The 21,070-nt window shown below is 35.5% G+C and overlaps 2 protein-coding genes across 3 annotated transcripts; both read right to left on the bottom strand.

Moving 5' to 3' along the window:
- Window positions 1-1,373: 1,373 nt before the first annotated feature.
- Window positions 1,374-9,722, bottom strand: matn1 (matrilin 1). The gene is made up of 8 exons (XM_073822134.1): window positions 9,593-9,722; window positions 7,214-7,560; window positions 6,843-7,065; window positions 6,157-6,285; window positions 3,832-4,236; window positions 3,588-3,740; window positions 3,430-3,510; window positions 1,374-2,060 (listed from the first exon to the last, which is right to left on the bottom strand). The coding sequence occupies exons 1-8, from the start codon at window positions 9,672-9,674 to the stop codon at window positions 2,011-2,013; spliced, it is 1,470 nt and encodes a 489-aa protein (XP_073678235.1). The 5' UTR covers window positions 9,675-9,722; the 3' UTR covers window positions 1,374-2,010.
- A 3,625-nt stretch (window positions 9,723-13,347) lies between these two features.
- laptm5 (lysosomal protein transmembrane 5) lies at window positions 13,348-20,866 on the bottom strand. 2 transcript variants are annotated; one of them, XM_073822485.1, is made up of 7 exons: window positions 20,728-20,866; window positions 19,772-19,880; window positions 19,034-19,110; window positions 17,160-17,288; window positions 16,948-17,043; window positions 14,823-14,915; window positions 13,348-13,606 (listed from the first exon to the last, which is right to left on the bottom strand). In XM_073822485.1, exons 1-7 carry the CDS (start codon window positions 20,794-20,796, stop codon window positions 13,532-13,534), a joined length of 648 nt encoding a protein of 215 aa, XP_073678586.1. In that variant the 5' UTR covers window positions 20,797-20,866; the 3' UTR covers window positions 13,348-13,531. The 2 variants fall into 2 exon arrangements, with proteins under 2 accessions (XP_073678586.1, XP_073678587.1); XM_073822486.1 differs by having other exon boundaries at window positions 17,163-17,288.
- Window positions 20,867-21,070: the final 204 nt, after the last annotated feature.

The following is a 21,070-nucleotide window of genomic DNA, read 5'->3' as shown; positions in this document are numbered from 1 at the left end:
TTAACACTTACAATGAAACTGGATATTAGATAATTTTGGATATGTCTTTTTTTCCTACAACCATTTGAGCCAGAGCAGTGTTTTTTATGATTAACAGCTCTGCTCTAGAGAGGCATTTATCTGACAGGTAGAGCCTCAGAAACCTTGAACAAACAGCCTTAAAAACAGCCTCAACTACAGTGCCTTGCGAAATTATTCATACCCCTTCATTTTTTTTCACATTTTGTTATGTTGCTGCCTAATGTTAAACTACTTTAAATTACTTTTTTTTCCCACATCAATCCATAATGGCAAAGCAAAAAATAGTTTTTTAACATTTGTGCACATTTATTAAAAACAAAAAACTCGAAATTTAGCTCAGGAGCATTCATATTGCTTCTAGATGTTACTACACTTCGAGTGGAGTTAAACTGTGGCAAATTCATTTGAATAAGTAGGATTTAGAAAGGCACACACCTCTGAGAAAAGGTCTAACTGCTGAAAATGCATATCAGAGCAAAAAGTCCTGAGGTCAAGATAACTGCCTGTAGAGCTCAGTGACAGAATTGCGTTAAGGCAATGATCTAGGGAAGAGTTCAGAAAAAAATCTGCTGCATTGAAGGTTCACAGAAGCATTATCCATAATGGAAGATGATTGGAACAACTAGGACTCTAGAAAATGTCTGCCAGCCCCCATCCAAGCTGACAGAGCTTGAGAGGTGAAAAGGTGAGGCAAAGAATGGCAGATAATTGCCAAATGCAGATGTGCAAAGCTTGTCACATCATACCCAAAAAGACATGAGGCTGTAAAGGTGCTTCAACTATGTACTGAGTTAAGGGTATGAATACTTATGCAATGTACTTATTTCAGTGTTTTATTTTTAATAAATTTGTAAAATTTGCAGATCTGGTTTTTGCTTTGTCATTATTATGGTGTATGGAGTGTAAATTGATGTGGGGAAAAACTCATTTAAAGCAGTTTAACATAATGCTGCAACAAAACAAAATGTGAAAAAATGAAGGGATATGAATACTTTTGCAAGGCACTGTATGTTAAAAGGGTTTACAATTTAACATAAAAATAACAACTGTGTTGCATCTGACATAAAAACTGGGTCTTAAAGAAAAAAGATAATTACGTGTAATCGAGAAGACTCTAGTTGATGAGAGAAAGCCTCATTCACTTCATCTATGACCTTTCATTACTGCTGATGTTATATAACTACAGCTGCTACACATGTACACACAGACCCTTATGCTTACACTATACATCCCTCTGTACCTGGGGCTCCTAATAATTTCGCTGAACACCTCTTATGTAACCGTGCATTAAAGTGAAATCAGGCTTAATGCACAGCTGTTCGACACACAAAAACAAGGACACGACAAACAAAGACAGACACAAAATTGGATTTTATTGAATCATCACAAGCGGTTTGTTTAGCACTTGCCAAGTCAGTGAATGTTTGCCTGTGAGTTACGTGCGTGTGCTGTGTCTGCTTTTGTGTGTGCTTTTATTTGAGAAAATGATCAAGCATTCACACATTTATTTCAAGTCAATTCTTATATTAAATTACCATATATATACTCCATATAAAATAAAAAATTTTCGGGGCAAAATCTGGAAGTATGATGTTGAGAAAGGTAGAATGAAGAGAAGCAAAGACAGAACAAAACCTTCACTGGATTTAATGTACACACCACCTCCCCACAGGGAAGATTTTATTGTCCAGGTTATATTTGAAGATCTTCTCAGACCATATGGGAAGATTTTTACTCAACGCACACAGGGTTTTGTTAGGGGGGATGGCTGTTTGAAAATCAACACCTAATTCAGAGCAAGCGTGGTCAGGTAAACCATGGTCACCATCACAATCAGTGCTCCATCCCCATGGACAATAGTGATGAAGGCAGAGTGGCAGAAAGAAATGGAGAAGAGGACCTTAAGCATTAGGGTTAGAGGTCACAGGAGGGTTTTTTTTACAAGTAAAGAAAGGGATGGCAGTGTGAGAATGAGATGTTGATGTCTTCTCAAACAATCTTGTTCTCCAGGGCAGCGATTCTTTTCGTCACAGCTTCCAGTGAGGCTGTTGTCAAGGAAATAATGCAATAGTAGCATCCTAACCAGCTATAGACATTTCTGATGCCTTATACATTCTGGTGCTTTAAATATTTTTCTCATATATTTCTTTTAGAGATGCGCCAATACTAAAATTTATGGAAGTCTAAATAAAAAAGAAATAAATGAATAAGAATTTTATCAGAATTGATAAAAACTTACAAATGCAAGTTTGTATCTCACAATTCTGACATTTTTTTCTCACAATTGCGAGTTTATATCTCACAATTTTTCTCAGAATTGAGATATTAACTCACAATTGCTAGTTATAAAGTCATAATTGCGAGAAATAACCACACTTCTGACTTTTTTCTCGCAATTGCAAGTTTATATCTACAGTTTTTTTCATACAATTTTGACTGTTTTTCTTAGAATTGACATATAAACTCAATTGCGAGTTATAAAGTCAGAATTGCGAGATAAAAACTCACAAATGCGAATTTGCATCTCGCAATTCTGACTTTTTTCTTCTGCAATTGCGAGGTTATATCTCACAATTCTGACTTTTTCACGCAATTTTGACTTTTTTGTCAGTATTGTGAGATATAAACTTGCAATCGCAAGAAATAAAGTCAGAATTGTGAGATAAAAACACTTCTGACTTTTTTTTTCTTGCGATTGCAAGTTTATTTCTTGCAATTCTGGCTTTTTTTCTTGCGTTTGCAAGTTTATATCTCTTTTATATCTTTTTTCATGCAATTTTGACTTTTTCTTAGAATTGTGAGATGTAATCTTAATCGTAAAAATACAGTTTTAACGGATATGTTCTCAGAATTGCGAGTTTATATCTTACAATTCTGACTTAATAACTCACAGTTTTGTGATGTAAAGTTTATATCATGCAATTCTGACTTAATTTAAAGTTTAAATTTCACAATTGTAAGAATAAAAGTCAGAATTGTGAGATGTAAACTTGTGATTGCGTGAAAAAAAAATCTGAATTGTGAGATAAAAAGTCAAAATTACCTTTTTTATTTTTTATTCAGTGGCGGAAACGGCTTCCATAAAAATTCTGGTCATTATTAGCCAATAATTGTTTCAATTTTATGGCTAATAACCAGTAAATTACCAATATTTTATATTCCAATATGGGCAGATATATCCAGTAAACCCAATAAAAATAAGCTGTTAAGCTGATCTTATCAATATTTCCTTACATTTTATTTTAATTCTCATACTTTGAGTCTAAATGTGTTTTATCTCAAAACCTTATAAAGGAACATCTCACCTCTTAGCATTCTGTAAGTCAATATTACTACTAAGCACAATAGGAATTTGTGTAGAGTAAATTTTTAACCTGAACCCGAACACCCAAAGACAGGAAAGGATATATTTCTTTGTTAATGCCTGTAGTGCCTCCTCCACTTTTTTCTGGAACTTGACAACGGAATTACATTCACAGGGATCTTCCTCTGCAAGTAACAGGACAGTAAAAACAAATTCAGTTGATGAAATGCTTGTTTAAAGGATTTTTCGTGATTTTATTTACCTTGACAAACATTGATTTGCAGCTTCTTAGCAATTTGGTTCATGGTTTTGAAGTCAGCCGTGTAGAAGTAATGGTCAGCGACAGGTTCGGAGGCAATTTCTCTCAGCTCGTCCTCAACAGCATTGCCAACACCCACAGCATACATCTTAAAGCCTAAAGCACAGACACAGCACACTGTAAAAAAAAAACATACTCATACACATTACTCGTTGCATTGCATTTCTGTGTGTTTTTCTTTTCTAACCATTGTCCTTGGCCTTCCTGGCGGCGTCTCCGATGTAGTCTTGTGACCTGCCATCGGTGAAGACAATACCGACCTTGTCCACTCCGGGTCTGGCACCCTGGTTAGGACTGAAGCTGTTGTCCACCAAGAAACCGATGGCCTGGCCAGTCATGGTTCCCCTCTCCATGTAATCCATCTTTTTCACTGCATCTTTCAGAGCCTTTTTGTTGTTGTAGCGTCCCAGAGGGAACTCCTGTTTCACAGTGCTGGAATACTGCACCAGTCCCACATGAGTGTTTGTCTCGGACACATCCAGTTTGTCAATGATCTGATTGATCCATTTCTTGACCAGTTCGAAGTTCTCTGGTCTCACACTCTTGGAGCCGTCGATCACAAAGACCACGTCTGTGGCTGCATTACTGCAAGCTGGGATAAGAGAGAGACAAAGTATGTTTATGGTAACTCATAAGTTTCCAAACAGGGGTCCAGGAACCCCCAGGGGACCGCAAGATGGATCTGGGGGTCAACCAGAAATTTGAGAGAGAAATAAAATAGTTTTACAAAATTAATTAAAAAAAATATTTTCAAAGTTGACATGTTGTTACCTGAATGATCCACAGCTGTGTTTTTTTTTGTTTGTTTGTTTGTTTGTTTAGTGATAGTTGTTCATGAGTCCCTTGTTTGTCCTGAACAGTTAAACTGCCCGCTGTTCTTCAGAAAAATCCTTCAGGTCCCACAAATTCTTTGGTTTTCCAGCATTTTTGTGTATTTGAACCCTTTCCAACAATGACTGTATGATTTTGAGATCTGTCTTTTCACACTGAGGACAACTGAGGGACTCATATGCAACTATTACAGAAGATTCAAACACTCTCTGATGCTCCAGAAAGAAAAACGATGCCTTAAGAGCAGGGGTGAAAACTTTTGAACAGAATGGAGATTTGTACATTTTTCTTATTTTGCCTAAACATCATATTTTTTTTTTTTCATTTAGTACTGCCCTTCAGAGGCTACAGTTGATAGTTACGTGTTTCCCAGAATAAAAAATAAGTTAAATTACCCTGATCTTCAAATTCAAAAAGTTATCTCCCCTGGAACCTTCTGTAATAGTTGCATCTGTAATAGTTGCAATAGTCCCTCAGTTGTCCTCAGTGAGAAACGATGGCTCTCAGAATCATACAGTCATTGTTGTAAAAGGTTCAAATACACAAAAATGCTGGAAAACCAAAGGATTTATGGGACCTGAAGGATTTTTCTGAAGAACAGCAGGCAGTTTAACTGTTTAGGACAAACAAGGAACTCATGAACAACTATCACTAAACAAAAAAAACACTCAGGTAAGAACAAAATCATTCAGGTAAGAACACATTTTTATCACATTTTACATATTATGAATCAAGGGGATGTAAACTTTTGAACGGAGTCGTTTTTATAAATTTAACTATTATGTTCTCTTGTGGACTATATGTAAACATGTTTTATGTGAAATCTCTTATTCAGGTCAGTACTGAATAAACAATAACATGCATTTTGTATAAAACCCCTAATATTTTGGTAAAATAATTAACATTTTGCAGATTCTGAAAGGAAGATGTAAACTTGTGACCTCTTTAAACTTTTTACCTGATTCTATTAACAGCACCAGTTTTCAACAGTAGGTACTCAAATTAGTTTTTTGAATATAAACATTTAAATGGTGACTGTCATAAAAATTTGACACATTTAATTAAAACATAAACACTGAATAACAGTAAAAAAAATAATAATGTTATATAGTGCATTTATTTAGCAAAATGCTCCTCTCTATAGTTAATTTTTCTAGCTGACTAAAGAGTTTATGGTGACGGAATGTTTCTGTGGTAAATATGACGTTATGTAACATTACAAGCTGTTTATTGACGTCTTTGCGCGATTAAATCACTGATTGAGCGATTACATGAGACAGGATATGGATTACATCTAACATTACTCTAATAGTGGGTGAAAAAAATATCACCTTACATCAAAGTAAACATTTTCCAGATAATATTTACAAAAGCTTGCTTTGGCTTCAGTATAATGTAAAAAATATTTTCTCACACTCGAAAAATGAGTCTTTAAACCCTTGTGGTACACTTGATGTTAAATTATTAGTAAGTTTTTTAGTCACATGATAGTAGCTTGTTTGTTTTGCTCAGAGTGAATATGTTTGGTCAGTAGGTTGTGCAAGATAAAATATCTCTCGACCATTAAGAATCTGATTCATCCTAAAGCAGTGGTTTTATACACAGTACATCAAAAACAGCACGTCTATGAAGTCTTTTATCTCATGTCTTTGACACTTACCTAACATTCATATATACTCACCCTTGCAAGATCGGCCGTCGCCCTGGAGTGTAAATCCCTCTCTGCAGGCACACTTGAAAGATCCGGGTGTGCTGATGCAAATGTGCTCACAGTCATGATCGCCTGTCGCGCATAGGTCCGACACAACCGCTACCATGAATGTAACACACACACACACCGGATGGGGGAAGGAAGGGTTAGCAAGGAGAGAATTACTCTATGTGAAGTGGGAACTCAAGAAAATCAATGCGTTTTAACAATCCGCTGTGCTCAAATGGAACAGCAAATCTTTAAAACACACAGAAACATGTCAGAGATTCAGACACCTGAGGCCTGGAGAAAAATAAAAGTTTTAGTGTTTGTCTCAGGTGGCTGTTGCTCTGATTCAGACTTTCTACTGCATTGGTTCTCAACCTTTTATAGTTTGAAATAGTTTGAAAACTCTAATATCAGCAAGCTGAGAACCACTGCACTGACTACAATCACATCAGTGGTTACACATGCTTTTATACTTCCTCCCCCAGAGACCCGAGTGCAGTGGAGCATCAAGCACAGGGTGGAGATCTACATCTGGAGGTGAGATTAATGCTAACATGCCCTATGGATTCCCTAATGCCCTTTGTTGTACAGACACCTTTAATATCATCGACCATGGTGAGTCTCCAGACCTCTATTCCCTCCCCTTCTTCCTCTCACCCTCTTCTTACCACAGAAGGCCTCCTGGAACTTCTTGGTGAGCTTCTCAATGAGGCTGTAGCTCTCCACGTAGTCCACGTGATCCTCGAGAGGCTCGCTGGCCATCTGTCTGAGCGTGGTCATGTCCACACGACCCACTCCAATGGCGAATATCTCAATGCCGGCCTCCCGTGCTCTTGCTGCAATGTCACGGATGTTATCCTGCGGTCTGCCGTCAGTCACAATAATGGCCACCTGTGAATATTTATTAATGATATATTTGATCTAAAACTGCATGTTCGCTGGGGCCGGATTACATAACACCAGATGCATATTGCCAAAGAGGCTTAACATTGTTAATGATGCCAATATGGTGGTTTTATGGGATTGTTAAGATTCTGACCTTGTTGATGCCAGGGGATTTACGTGCTCCCTCTGCTTCGCTGAAGGCCGCGTTCATGGCAAACTGGATGGCGAGGCCGGTCATCGTACCGGTGGACAGTGGCTCAATCTTGGACACGGCCTTGACCAGCGCGGCCTTGGTTTTGTGGGACTTCAGAGAGACCTCGTTCTTCACCCGACTGGCGTAGTTTACGACGCCCACGCGAGTAGCATCAGACCCAATGTTCAAACCGTCAATTACTTTGGCCATGAAGACCTTGACCTGCTCAAACTCAGAGGGACGGACGCTTCGAGAGCTATCGATGATGAACACCACATCAGTGGGTTTGGTGCTACACAAGCCTGCAGCTGGAAACAGTGAAAGAATGAAGAGAAGAAGTCTATTATGCTCTGCAGTGTTTAAAAAATGCAGTAAAAACAGTAATATTTTAAAATGTTTTCTATTTTAATATATTCTAAAATGTAATATATTCCTGTAACAACAAAGCTGTTTTTCAGCAGCCATTAATTCAGTTTTTAGTGTCTCATGGACCACAATAAATCACAAATGATATGAATAAAGCTTTCCATAGATGTATGGTTTTTAATAGGATAGGACAATATTTGGCCAAGATACAACAATTTGAAAATCTGGAATCTGAGGGTGCAAAAAATCGAAATACTGAGAAAATCACCTTTAAAGTTGTGCAAATGAAGTTCTTAGCAATGCATATTGCTAATCAAAAATTGAGTAAAAAAAGAAATGTACAAAATATCTTCATGAAACATAATCTTTACTTAATATCCTAATGATTTTTGGCATAGAACAAAAATGATCATTCTGACCCATACAATGTATTTTTGGCTATTGCTACATGCTACTTAAGACTGGTTTTGTGGACCTGGGTCACATTTATTATTATCAATGTTAAAAACAGTTGTGCTGCTTAATATTTTTCTGGAAACTTGCATTTGTTTTTCAGAATGAAATGGAATGTTTAAAATAACAGCATGTATATGAAACAGGAAGGAATCTCTTTACTGTCACTTTTGATGTATTTAATGCATCAAAGTATTCATTTCTTTCAAAAGAAAAAAATCTTTCTCACCCCAGACTTTTAATCAGTATCAAACATACTGGGGTGAGGGGAAAAAGTGAGAGTGAAAAGCCAGACTGCAGTCTGCAGGTAACTCAATAAATGTACAGTGCTGGCTGTTCTCATAATAACTCCCATTGATTATACATTCAGCCTCAGGTATGTATGCACACACAAATTCACATGCACACACACACACACACACACACACACACACACTCTTATGCAGTACAGGGCCTCTTTGTGTAAATATATAGTGACATTTGAAACCTTAAAAACACATTTTCCTAGAAGACATACAAGTTATGTACAACCACTGGAAACATAACCCTAATTACCCACTTGATTGAAGTTTCTCTGGTATTTATTTAACACATATATACCTCTGCAAATAAAACAATATTTTAGTTACAGATTCTCTAAACGTAGCTTTAGAACACAGAAAATGATTTTGAACACAAGAGGAAATAATATAATTCTACACAGAAATTTGAATAGGTGAAGAAAATTAAGGCTTCACAGTACTTGCTCTTAAAGGTCAAAGGTCACATGCTAAACTCTACCATCCAAATTGTTGTGTAAAACAAATATATAGGGAAATATAATATCATGGTCTGCATGTATTTATGCATAAAAAAAAATAAAAAAAACAAAAATTCAGTCATCGTTTGCTCACCTTCATGTTGTTCCAAACCTGTATGAGTTTCTTTCTTCTATTAATAAGACAAAAGAAGATATTTTAAAGGATGGTGGGAACCAAACAGTTGCTGGTAACCATTGACTTCCACATCTTCTTTTGTGTTCAGCAGAAGAAATTTATTCATTCATTCAAAGAAATCATTTTGACAACAACATGAGGATAAGTAAATGACCAAATTTGCATTTTTTTTGGCGTACTATCGCTTTAAACCAGCTTCAGCAAAAAAAAAAAAAAAAAAAAAAATGCTGGTTGACCTGCATTTTTGCTATTCTTTGTGGTTATGATTACACGCTTTGGGTTGTTTCTACCCAACTTTGGGTCAAATATGAACTAACCCAACTGTTGGGTTAACATTTTTTTATTACATTTTTAACCCAACAATTGGGTTAGTCCATATTTCTGTAGCATGAAGGTCAACCTGCACTAACCTGTTTTCAGCAAGATACACAACTACACTGATCTGACCAATTAGTTAACGGATAAATAGACTCATTTTGTGAGTCTGAGTTTTTAACAGCAAAACATTACTGGGTTATTATTATCCACTGATAAATGAATGACATTGATGGATCTGTTAATGATGCAGTCTGTTAATGATTCTTACCCATAGCAGCAGCATTTCTCAGATCCATGGTGGCTTGAGCTCCCAGGATGCATAGCAGCATCACAAACCCCAGCAATGCCATACTGTAATGCGGCGTGAGTCCTAATGACCTGCTCGACAACCAGAGACAGACTGATTCACAGAGAGGGAAACTTGCAGGTTATCAACACACACATATTCACAGATACACACTTAAGTTAGGAGACGCCGCCCTCAAATCCATCTCCCCCGAGGTGTACGGGCTGTTTAGGGGGGAGGGGGGTATACCTGCTCTGAAAAACCTAGAGTTTGGGTAGGAAAGACAAACACACCTTGATCTGTGTATGTGTTTGTGTAAGGGAAACCGAGTTCATTTGGAGCCCTAGGAGGGGTCTCTAGCTTGGGGTTGAACTCAAATAAACATTACGATGAATCTGTCTTTTCTGGGCACTTTTCCTCTCAAATTAATCTCACACACGCAGGAATTTATGCACAGGAATTATGTGGGAAGCCTCCATACCTGATCCAACACAGACGTCTCTGTTCCGACTATGTGTACGTGTACGTCTGTGTTTTTCTACTATATGCACCATGCAGTGTCTAGTGTGTCTGCTGGTAAATGCGAGTATCCATGTGAGCACATGCAGGCCAGTGTCTGTGAGATAAAAGTTGATCACGCTGCTAGAGGTGTGGGCCACATTGGCACCTGTAAGTACAAAGTAGTTAAAGATTTCATTCATTATTTTTTGTCACTGTCAAGACTTTTTAAACCTGTACGACTTTCTTCTGGAACATGAAAGGAGATATTTTCGCAGAGTTAAGCAAGATTATCAGTCAATGATTAAAATTTTAGCCAGTTCCTCAAAAAAAAAAAAAAAAAAATGTGTATGCCTTTAAAATCACAAACTGTATTAAAAACTTTAATGCTTTTTGTATTTTTGAGCTTGACAGCCCTGGTCACCATCCGCTTTCACTATTTAAAAGACGGTGCCTAAAACATTCTGCTAAACAACCTTTTTCCCCCAGATAAGAAAGTCAAATGAGTTTGGAAAGATAAGGGTGAGTAACCCTTTAAAAATGCTTGTGAAGTACCCAGGAACACTCCAAAAATAATTATCCGGTAGTCCCCTGTTTGTCTATGTAAATGAGGTGTGTGTGTTTGTTTTATATATTGCATAACACCGCAATTAAGGTTTCTGAACACATGCTGTTTCTCCTGCTTCCATCCATCCCTAACCTGCCGGAAAAAGCCATGTGAAGTGTGCCAGTAACTTTGACAAGAACATTAAAGGGTTTTTTTTCTAGCACCATCAGTCTCCTGGAAAAAAGCTTAAGCTCTTTATAATTGTTTTTGAAATCTACAAATGTGTAGCTATTGACCAAATTAAGTGGAATAATAACTAAAGTATATAAAGTTATATAAATACATATTTTAAATACTTTATATACAGTGGATACCAAAATTTGAGAACAATTAATAAATACTTGATTTTTTCTAAAATATTGTTAATCTTCATTGTCCAAAATTCGAAGGAATATCACTGTAGCACAAAAGAAGATTAGAACTAAAATTCTGAAGGGTTATAACTGTCGAAAAGTAGTAGGAAGCGTAGAGGCCCTTGCTTTTTACAACTTCAGGGCATCTGCAGCCACCGGACATCACTAGTTTCTCACACTGCCCTGGTGTGATCTTGGTCCACCCTTCTTTCACTCTCATAGTTTGGTAGCTGTAGCGAGTTTCTTAGCCATAACTTTGTCGCCAAGGATTTTCCAATCAGGTTTAGATCTGGTCCGTTTCATTATTTTTAGTGTCCTTAGTTTCAAAGGACTGCTTTACCCGTTTTGCAGTGTGATGGGAGTAGTGTCTTGCATGAAAATTGCGAAACGTACATGGTGGTATGGTTGTATTTCGCGTCTTGCGAAAAAGTTCCCACAGGTACATTTGTCATGAGATCTGGTTTCCCAAACCATGACACATCCTCCTCCACCTTCCACTGTATTTCTTATACACTTAGGCTTCAGTCTTTCCTCAATTTGATGCTGAAACAAAATGTTTCCCATCACACCCAAATAAATTAAACTTGCTCTCATCACTGAAGTAAACTTTGGACCAGTTCTCCTTTCTCCACACAAAAAGTTGAGTTTAGCATTTTGATTCTCTTTGCTGATTAGAGGGTTGGTCAGTCGGACTTCTCTTAAACACCCTCAGACAAATCCCTACCCTGTATGGTAGCACTTCCAGCTGCAGTGTTGAACCAATTCCCTATTGAGAGTCTCTGGATTATCCTGTCTTCCCATGCATTTGTCTTACGTGGGCGACCAGCCTTTTTGGGGGACCTGAAGTAACTAGTGTCATTGTAAACCTGCAATATTCGAGAAATCACAGATTCAGAATGGCCAACTTCTCTTGCAGTGGCTGAAAAGGACATCCCTTCGGACTTCATCCGGACAACCTCCTGTCGCAGGGTTTTAGTCATCTTGCATCTTAGTGAAAATTGGAGGAATGCTGCCAGTTAAATAGGGTTTGTCATAATAAAGGGGTCATCGGATGCCCATTTTCCACAAGCTGATATGATTCTTTAGGGTCATAATGAGAAGTCTATAAAATACTTTGGTTAAAATTCCTCAATGGTACTGTAAAAAACACTTTTACCTATTCTGTTGCATGTTCCTTTAAATGCTAATGAGCTCTGCTCGCTCCGCCCCTCCCTGCTGTGGGATGACGAGCTGTAATGTTTACTGTAGCTGCATTTAGCCACGAAACTTGCTAACTAGCACATAATTAAGAAACCCTTATACTCACTTCTGCTGTGGGTGAAGCTGCATCAGGAATGATTCGCATAAACATAGATGCATAAGTAGATCGGGATCTGTGATTTCCCTTCAAAAACGAAAGTAACGTTAAATAGCTGCATCTTCAGCAGCTCAGATGTCGGAAATAAATGATGAATTACAACTGCTATGTTCATTACTACATCAAATAACAGAACACCTCAATCTGAGACATTCTTGTCTTCCCCTGCACCTGAGTCACACAATGGCAGTCAAAGTCGGACTGTTTCAGCTCGGTGAGGGTGGGTCTAAGGTAAGGCGCTAATGTCAATCAACTATCGTGGGAGTGGCCTCTGTTGATGTGTCCTCACACTGACAAGAAGCTGAGAATAACCTGATTTTAAAAACGGGACATTACTTTTAAAGATTAAAAAAATACCATTGGGTGGATTTTTATCATTGTAGGGTGGTTGTGTACACAAACTGCCAACCCACATTAATGTTCAAACAACATGTAAAAGTGAGTTTTGCATCCGATGATTAGCACCAGCTGCCAGATTAACACAAATAGTTTGTAGTCAAGTGTTATCTAATTTTGAGTTCTTTTTCAAATATTAACTTTAAAAAACTGCCCTTTCTACTCCTGTTAGGATAACTTCAAATAGGACTAAGCAGTGACCTTAAAAATTATAGGTAAGTAAATTATAGGTTCTATCATTTTGATCTTCACTGTATATTTTGTCATGTATTATTGAGCATGATGTCAAGATTTATGCGTTTGAATTTTATGCAGTTATATCAAGCAATTAAAATGGTCATTACAGGAATTCAATTTCCCGTCTTTTCTTACACAAACAGCTTCAAGTTACTATCTCATAATCGTAAAACCAGATCTACCTACGATAAACATGACAGTGGTTACGTTACTGTTTAAACAGAATGCCCTGCCTCCCTTTACCATGATTCCCCTGCCAGTAAGGACACAATAATCTAAAACACATAAATCAATTAATTACTTTTTTATTTTGTAAAAGCATAGATGTTACATGTAAGCATAGCTATGCCTGTGTGTGTTGCATGTGGTTGTTAGCATGCGTGTGAATGTCTGTGCTTAATATTTGTGGTTTAAACCCAAAGGGTTTTTTTGCATTTTGCATCATAAAACCTTGCTTGAAGTACACATTCATTTTAAGGTGCATTATAGGTAGGGGGTGTGTCTTCTACTTTCATCTTGAGAGCCTCATCATACGAAGGCAGCTTCACCTGTTAGTCAAAAACACAACACATATCCAAATGATTTATCACCAAATTATTATTAAATAACTACATATAGTTGACCTATTTGTGTTAAACAATCACTAAAATGTGTCTGCAGAATGGATTGGGCAGTGGCTTGGAATTAGAGGTTTATGATATAGGTGAGCCTGGACCACAAAACCAGTCTTAAAGGAACACTCCATTTTTTTTTTGGAAATATGCTCATTCCGATAAGATTAGGAACTACACTTCCATTCCGGCGTAATAGTCAAGGAAGTTTGCTGCCGTAACATGGCCGAAGCAGGCTCAGTGATATCACGCAGCACATGTGCTAAACTAGCTGGGAATTAATTTCAGGGACTGCGTGATATTACTGCGCCTGCTTCGGCCATGTTACGGCAGCAAACTTCCTTGACTATTACGCCGGAATGGGAGTGTAGTTCCTAATCTTATCGGCCTGGAAAACCACAGCATTTTCTGTCGGTCTTGGTACACAATATAACTACAGAAGTGTCAAGTTTTAAATAGGACAAATATCAAAACTCGTTGGTCATTTTTGAACGCGATGCTATTGGTCTAATAGGATTCAATGATCTATGCTAAGCTATGCTAAAAGTGATATCGCCAGAACAGGAGAACGGCTGAATGGATTTCAAAACGGTAAAACTCAATTTATTAACTCGGTGGGAGTTGGAGAATGAGCCTATTTCCAAAAAAAAGTGGAGTGTTCCTTTAAGAAGCATGGGTATATATGTAGCAATAGCCAACAATACATTGTATAGGTCAAAATTATTAATTTTTGTTCTATGTCAAAAATCATTAGGATATTAAGTAAAGATCATGTTCCATGAAGATATTTTGGACATTTCCTTCCATAAATATACCAAAACTTAATTTTTGATTAGGAATATGCATTGCTACGAGCTTCATTTAGATAACTTTAAAGGCGATTTTCTCAATATTTAGATTTTTTGCACCCTCAGATATCAGATTTTCAAATTCTTATATCTCTGTGAAATATTTTCCTATCCTAACAAACCATACATCAATGGATTTTTTTTAAAAACATTACCCTTATCATTGGATGATATATAAATCTCAATTTCAAAAAAATGACCAGGGTCACATATATGCACAAGAAATGTAAATGTTATACAACAACAACACTGAAACTGCTGTATCGTGTGACACTGAAAACAAACTCCACTATAAATGCACTCACTGTCACAGTATTTCCAGTGTCAACATTGACGACAGCCATCCTTTCTGCCTTCAGGGCATAGAAACACTTCATTGACACTTGAAGGGCATACACCTACACAGAAAACACAGAGATACTAATAAAAGCCCAAATGCACAGAATCATTCCAAACATATAAATGAACACACACTTATATGCAAAAACCATCCTGAGTGCAGTTCAATTTCCCTCTACTTTTTCCCCGAATACTTCTCAAGGACAGAACATACTTTTATGACTGGCTCTATACATCACGTTCATACCTCAAATCCCCCTTACATTCCCTCTTCTACAGCTAAAAAAGCTTTGCTTTAGACTGTACAAATCAGACCAGCAGACAAAACAACACTGTATGTGAATATAGGTGTTGTTATAGGTGAGTTAGTTATTGAGATGACATATATCATAATCAGTGTTAACGCCAGTTACGTAATAAGTAACTAGTAAAGTAACGCATTAATTTTTAATTGACAAGAAAATATCTGAGTTACTTTTCCCCCATTTATTGATTAAAAGCTCTCTGTCCCCAAGTGGAGAGAAATTGTGAGTACGATGTTACTTTAGTTCTAGAATAAATGTGAACATGCATTAATTCATCTCACTCACTAAAAAAACAGATACAGTATTTCTCAAAATGAATAAAAACATTGAAATTCAATGCAAACCTGCAAAATTAAATATGTTAAATAATACAAATATCCTTTATGTATTTAATCCCATTTAATTAACTGATGTCTTTGCTGCCGACCTTCGATGATCCAATTCATCCACACTAATAAGCAAAAATTACTCAAGATAATCCAACATTTGTTTTGCTTTTTTTAATTGCTGAAGAGTTGACATTTTTTCTTCTGTGCTCTACTGTAAAGACGTGAATTTACTTTTCTTTCTTACTTTTCATTTGCCAAAAATAGAACTTTTTATATTAAAAACAAACAAGCAAGCCCTGCTCAGATTTAAAAAGTAATACACAAGTAACGTAACACATTACTTTCCATAAAAAGTAACTAAGTAGATAATTAGTTACTTTTTTAGGGAGTAACTCAATATTGTAATGCATTACTTTTAAAAGTAACTTTCCTCAACACTGATCATAATTTTATATATACATATTACTATTAAAAATTTTACTATTTTTACAGAAATTAATACTTGTATTCAGCATGCATTAAATAAAAAAGTGTCTTGGCTAATAAATATTTAAAAAATATAAACTATATTTCAATACAGTACCAGTCAAAAGTTTTTGAACAGTAAGATGTTTAATGTTTTTTTAAAAAAAGTCTATTCTGCTCACCAAGGCTTCACTTAATCTAAAGTACAGAAACAGAAAAAATTTGAAATATTTTTACTATTTAAAATAACGGTTTTCTATTGAAATATATTTTAAAATGTAATTTATTTCTGTGATTTCAAAGCTGAATTTTTATCATCATTACTCCAGTCACATGATCCTTCAGAAATCATTCTACTATTCTGATTTGCTTCTCAAAAAACATTTATCATTATTATTATTATGTTGGAAACAGCCAAGTAGAATTCTTCAGATTTCTTCGAAGAAGAGAAAGTTCCGAAGAACAGCTTTTATCTGATATAGAAATCTTTTGTAACATTATAAATGTCTTTATCGTCACTTTTGATCAATTTAAAGCATCCTTCCTAAATAAAAGTATCTAGAATCTTGCTATTCATCAAAGAAACCTGAAAAAATTTACTCAGCGGTTTTGAAAACTGATAATAATAATAAATGTTTCCACAGCAAATCAGAAAGATTTCTGAAGGATCATGTGACACTAAAGACTGGAGGAATGATGCTGAAAATTTAGCTTTGATCACAGGAATAAATTACATTTTAAAATATATTCCGATAGAAAGCAGTAATTTTAAATAGTAAAAATATTTCACAATATTACTGCTTTTGCTGTATTTCGATTCAAATGAATGCAGGCTTTGTGAGCAGAAGAGACTTCTTTAAAAAATTACTGTCCAAAAATGTTTCACTGGTAGTGTATAACAAATATATTTCTTTTCTAGTTTGAATATAATTTTGAATCCTAGTTTGAAGCCCATTATACTTGATTGGATTGGATTGGATTAGGTTTTATACCTTCAGCAATATGATCAGCATATAGAGAATAGAGTAGTCCATGGTGAGTTCGCCAATATCCTCCTCATTCAACCTTTCAACTCTCCTCTGACTCTTCTGTTAAAGACATTCACACAAGTACACATTAACTGGGTAGAATTGTGTTAAATTAAAATCTTAATAGCCATGAAGTAGTCACGGCTGTGTCAAAATAAGCATGTTATGTATCTCACTACAATTTCCAGCGTGTCTCTATAGGTGGGGGTCACCAGCAGACCCCAGGCTCTATTAAACAGGTGCAGAAAACTCAGACTGAGCTCCACAAACATCATCAGCACAAAAGGCAGCACAAACATCGGGCCCTTAAACAGAGAGAAACAAAGGGTTGAAATTTCTTTCCATCACACATTCAATCATTAACACTCCATATAGAAAACAGAAATACATTGAGAGAAAAAACAAAACTATTTTTCTCTGTTATAGACTGATCAGATTTAAAATGTGTAGTTTGGAGAGAGTGTTAGGATTCCGTGTTTCACCACCTTCATAAATATTGAGACAAGCTCTCTTTCTGGAAGCTGGGTAAATATTGGTGTCGGCTATAGAGTTGAAAATCTAAGGTGCACACTCGCACACACTAAACCACTGCTTATGCACACTTACGCACACACATGCATACACATCCAATAAAACAAAAACAGACCAGACTTATTTAAAAGGTATAACCACCCCACAGATCGTTTCATTACAAATTTAGTACGTATATTTGACTTCAGTCGCACACATTTATTGTTGTTCTTGTAAATTCCCCAACCAATGAGTATTTATTAGAGTATGTTATTTGCTGTGCTGAATTTGGTGTGCATTCAAACAGAACAGAAATCATAGTATAATAATGTGTATATATATATATATATATATATATATTTATGTACACACACACACACACATATATATACACTGCTGTTCAAAAGTTTGGTATCAGTAAGATTTTTTTATGGTTTTTTTTAGGGCTTCTGTACTTATGCTCATCAAAGTTTCATTTATTTGATCAAAAATACCAAAAAAGTAATATTATGAAATACTATTGCAATTTAAAATTGGTTTTCTAATATTTAATATAGTTTAAAATAGAATTTGTTTCTGTGATGCAAAGCTAAATTTTTATCAGCCATTTACGTCCAGTGTTCAGCGTCACACGATTCTTCCGAAGTCATTCTAATATGCTGATTTATTATCAGTGTTCAAACAGTTGTCCTGCTTAATATTTTTTTGGAACCTGTGATAGTTTTTTCAGGATTCTTTGATGAATAAAACGTTAAAAAGAACAGCATTTTCTTTTAATGTTTTCTAACATTAAATCTTTACTATCACTTTTTATCAATCATCACATTCTTGATGAATAAAATTATTCATTTCTTTACAAAAAAAAGAAAGAAAGAAAAGATTTATTGACCCCAAACTTTAAATGGTGGTTCAGATTTCTCTAAATAAATGCTATTAGTTTTATCGTTTTATTCATCAAAGAATCCTGCGAAAAGTATCACAGATTTCAAAAAAATATTTAGCAGCACAACTGTTTCCAACATTGATAATAAGTCAGAATAGTAGAATGATTTCTGAAGGATCATGTGACACTGAAGACTGGAGTAATGATGCTGAAAATTCATATTTACATCACAGAAATAATTCCGGTTTAAAAGTATATTAAAATAGAAAACCACTATTTTACATTGCAACAATTTTTCTGTATTTTTAATCAAATAAATGCAGCATTGATGAGCAGATAAGACAAAACAAAGGCAGGAAAAAGAAAATAATTTTTTTTTTTACTACATCATAACATGATATATGATCATTTTATTATGCTCAAGTATATAGCTACCAATTGCAATTCACTTTATGTAATATTTAATGTTTAACAATAAATAAAAATAAAATTAAATCATTAACTACATTTTATTTAATTAATATCCATGCAGTTGTTCATGAATTCAGATATATTTTGTATTTTTCTCCTCATAAACCACATTTCACATTTATTTATGTTTAAAGTATAGATGGAAACTGTATTTTTTAGTCAGCGGCAATAAACATGTGCATGTACCTTGCGTTTAGAGAAGAAGACCAGCACAGCAGAGATCGACATCAGAAGCAGCATCAGGATATCAGTGCTGATGTCAACTGAAGAGAAACAGAGAAAGAATTTGAATGAATTACAATTTAATATCATAAATTATTTCTATATCATCTATTGGTATTTTAATGTCTATTGGTATTTTGTGGTAAATGATTAATTAATGTATGTCTTATACTCAAATGCATCATTTAAATATATAAAGATATTTTGTTAGTTGTTTTTTTTTTTACAGATAAACTAAAGGTGTTTTTTTATTAACAAGATTACAAAATCCACACATCCAGTGGGGACTAAAAGTCTGAGTTCAATGACAATCTGCAATTCAAAATGTCAATTAAATTTGAAGTTAAAACCAGTCATAAATGAGCTTTCCTGAATAAATAGGCTAGATACAACTATTTGAAAATCTGAGGGTGCAAAAAAATCTAAACATTGAGAAAATCACCCTTAAATGTGTCCAAATTAAGTTCTTAATAATCAAAAATTAAGTTTTGATACATTTACGGTAGGAAATGTACAAAATATCTTCATGGAACATGATCTTTACTTAATATCCTAATGACTTTTGGCATTAAAGAAAATCAATCATTTGACCCATACAATGTATTGTTTACTACTGCTACAAATTCGGAAATTCAAAAGAAACATTTAACTTCTGAAACTCATTTAATGTCTGAATGAAGTGGCTGAGTGGTGTGAACTCACAGACACGGTGCCCCCTGTTAGCCTTTGATTCATGATAGGGGACAGAAATTGCGTCTTTATCCAGTGAAACCGTTAGAATGATGCCCACCAACGTCAGCCCATTAACAATCTAGAGAGACACACACACAGAGGGTACAGATGAAATGAATGTAACAGAATGAATTCATAAAGGTAAATGTGTGTCTCAGTTTGTGTGTATTCTGGCAGCTGGCGTGTTTGGTCTCTCTCCTCCGAGCCAACACCAACAGAACAAGTTACACAAGAACAGCGGCTCATTCAGAAAAACCTGTAAAAGTGTAAATTACATAACATAGACACAACCTCCTCCCTCAGCTAGATATCCTATGGAAGCTTAAATACAACCTGGCTGACAGACGGTTTCCTGTAAGAATATTTATTCCTAAACTGATGATGCTCACAATTATATAATGTGGTTTAGGTATTCATAAAAGCATTATCAACTCAACCTGGAACATTATTTCTCACTCATTTTTCTTTCCCTTAGATCATGATGTGAAATTGTTTCTTAGTAGTCTATGTATGTAGTTAGTATCTCTATCTATCTTATCTATTGGTTGCTAAATAAATATCAGCTTTAGATAAAGAGATGGCTAGCGCTGTAACAAACATTGTGATAAAAAGAACAGTCAATATTGAATCCGACTGTGATGAGACTTTAAAATGGCGCCTGCTTCCTGTAAATGCACAAACTTCTCCATTAAGTGTAAGCAGTGAATAAACAACAAGTAAACAGCAACAAAATGGCCATGCCGTCCTTTACATATCTACTCTAGGAAGTCTCTAGAACTACTGCAAACAAATCCTATACGAACATGAGTTACTGCAAACAATTACAACTAGTGGATAAGAACAGGAAGGCAGTAATGACTTAATTGTAACTATGTAAACACACATTGCATACAGTGTCTATATGTGCTTGTATATAAAGCTGTTACCAGATAAAAGATGGCACATAAGAGGGTCGCGGTGGTGACATGGCAGCAGAGGCTACGGGTTCCAGACATCTTTCTCTTCTTCTCTTTCACAATGACACAAACAAGCTGAAACACTCACAAACAGTCACAGAAATACACCCCGTTTCTGACGACAACTCTTGCTCATGTAAGTTCCTGTGTGGTGATCAGTGCTTCCTGTCTACTTTCTGAGAACTTGACTATTTTTGCTATTATCTGATTTAAATGATTTTTATCAGAAGTTCCTCTATTTCAGTCTACATGTTAAATTCTGTAGAACGATACTTCACATTTTTACAAATATTAACACAGCACATAAACATGA

Source organism: Garra rufa, chromosome 17 (genome assembly GCF_049309525.1).
Source record: "Garra rufa chromosome 17, GarRuf1.0, whole genome shotgun sequence".
Classification (NCBI taxonomy): Eukaryota; Metazoa; Chordata; class Actinopteri; order Cypriniformes; family Cyprinidae; genus Garra; species Garra rufa.
This window is presented reverse-complemented; position numbering and strand designations above follow the sequence as displayed.

Excerpts from the sequence above, each read along its gene's own strand:
- matn1 (XM_073822134.1), bottom strand. The coding sequence starts at position 9,674 with ATGGCATTGCTGGGGTTTGTGATGCTGCTATGCATCCTGGGAGCTCAA. Across the intron at positions 7,066-7,213 it reads AATCCCCTGGCATCAACAAG|GTGGCCATTATTGTGACTGA; the intron begins GTCAGAATCTTA and ends AAATATTCACAG. Across the intron at positions 3,511-3,587 it reads GCAAATCAATGTTTGTCAAG|AGGAAGATCCCTGTGAATGT; the intron begins GTAAATAAAATC and ends TGTTACTTGCAG.
- laptm5 (XM_073822485.1), bottom strand. The coding sequence starts at position 20,796 with ATGTCTGGAACCCGTAGCCTCTGCTGCCATGTCACCACCGCGACCCTC. Across the intron at positions 17,044-17,159 it reads GAGACACGCTGGAAATTGTA|AAGAGTCAGAGGAGAGTTGA; the intron begins GTGAGATACATA and ends TGTCTTTAACAG. Across the intron at positions 14,916-16,947 it reads TGCTGATCATATTGCTGAAG|GTGTATGCCCTTCAAGTGTC; the intron begins GTATAAAACCTA and ends TTTTCTGTGTAG.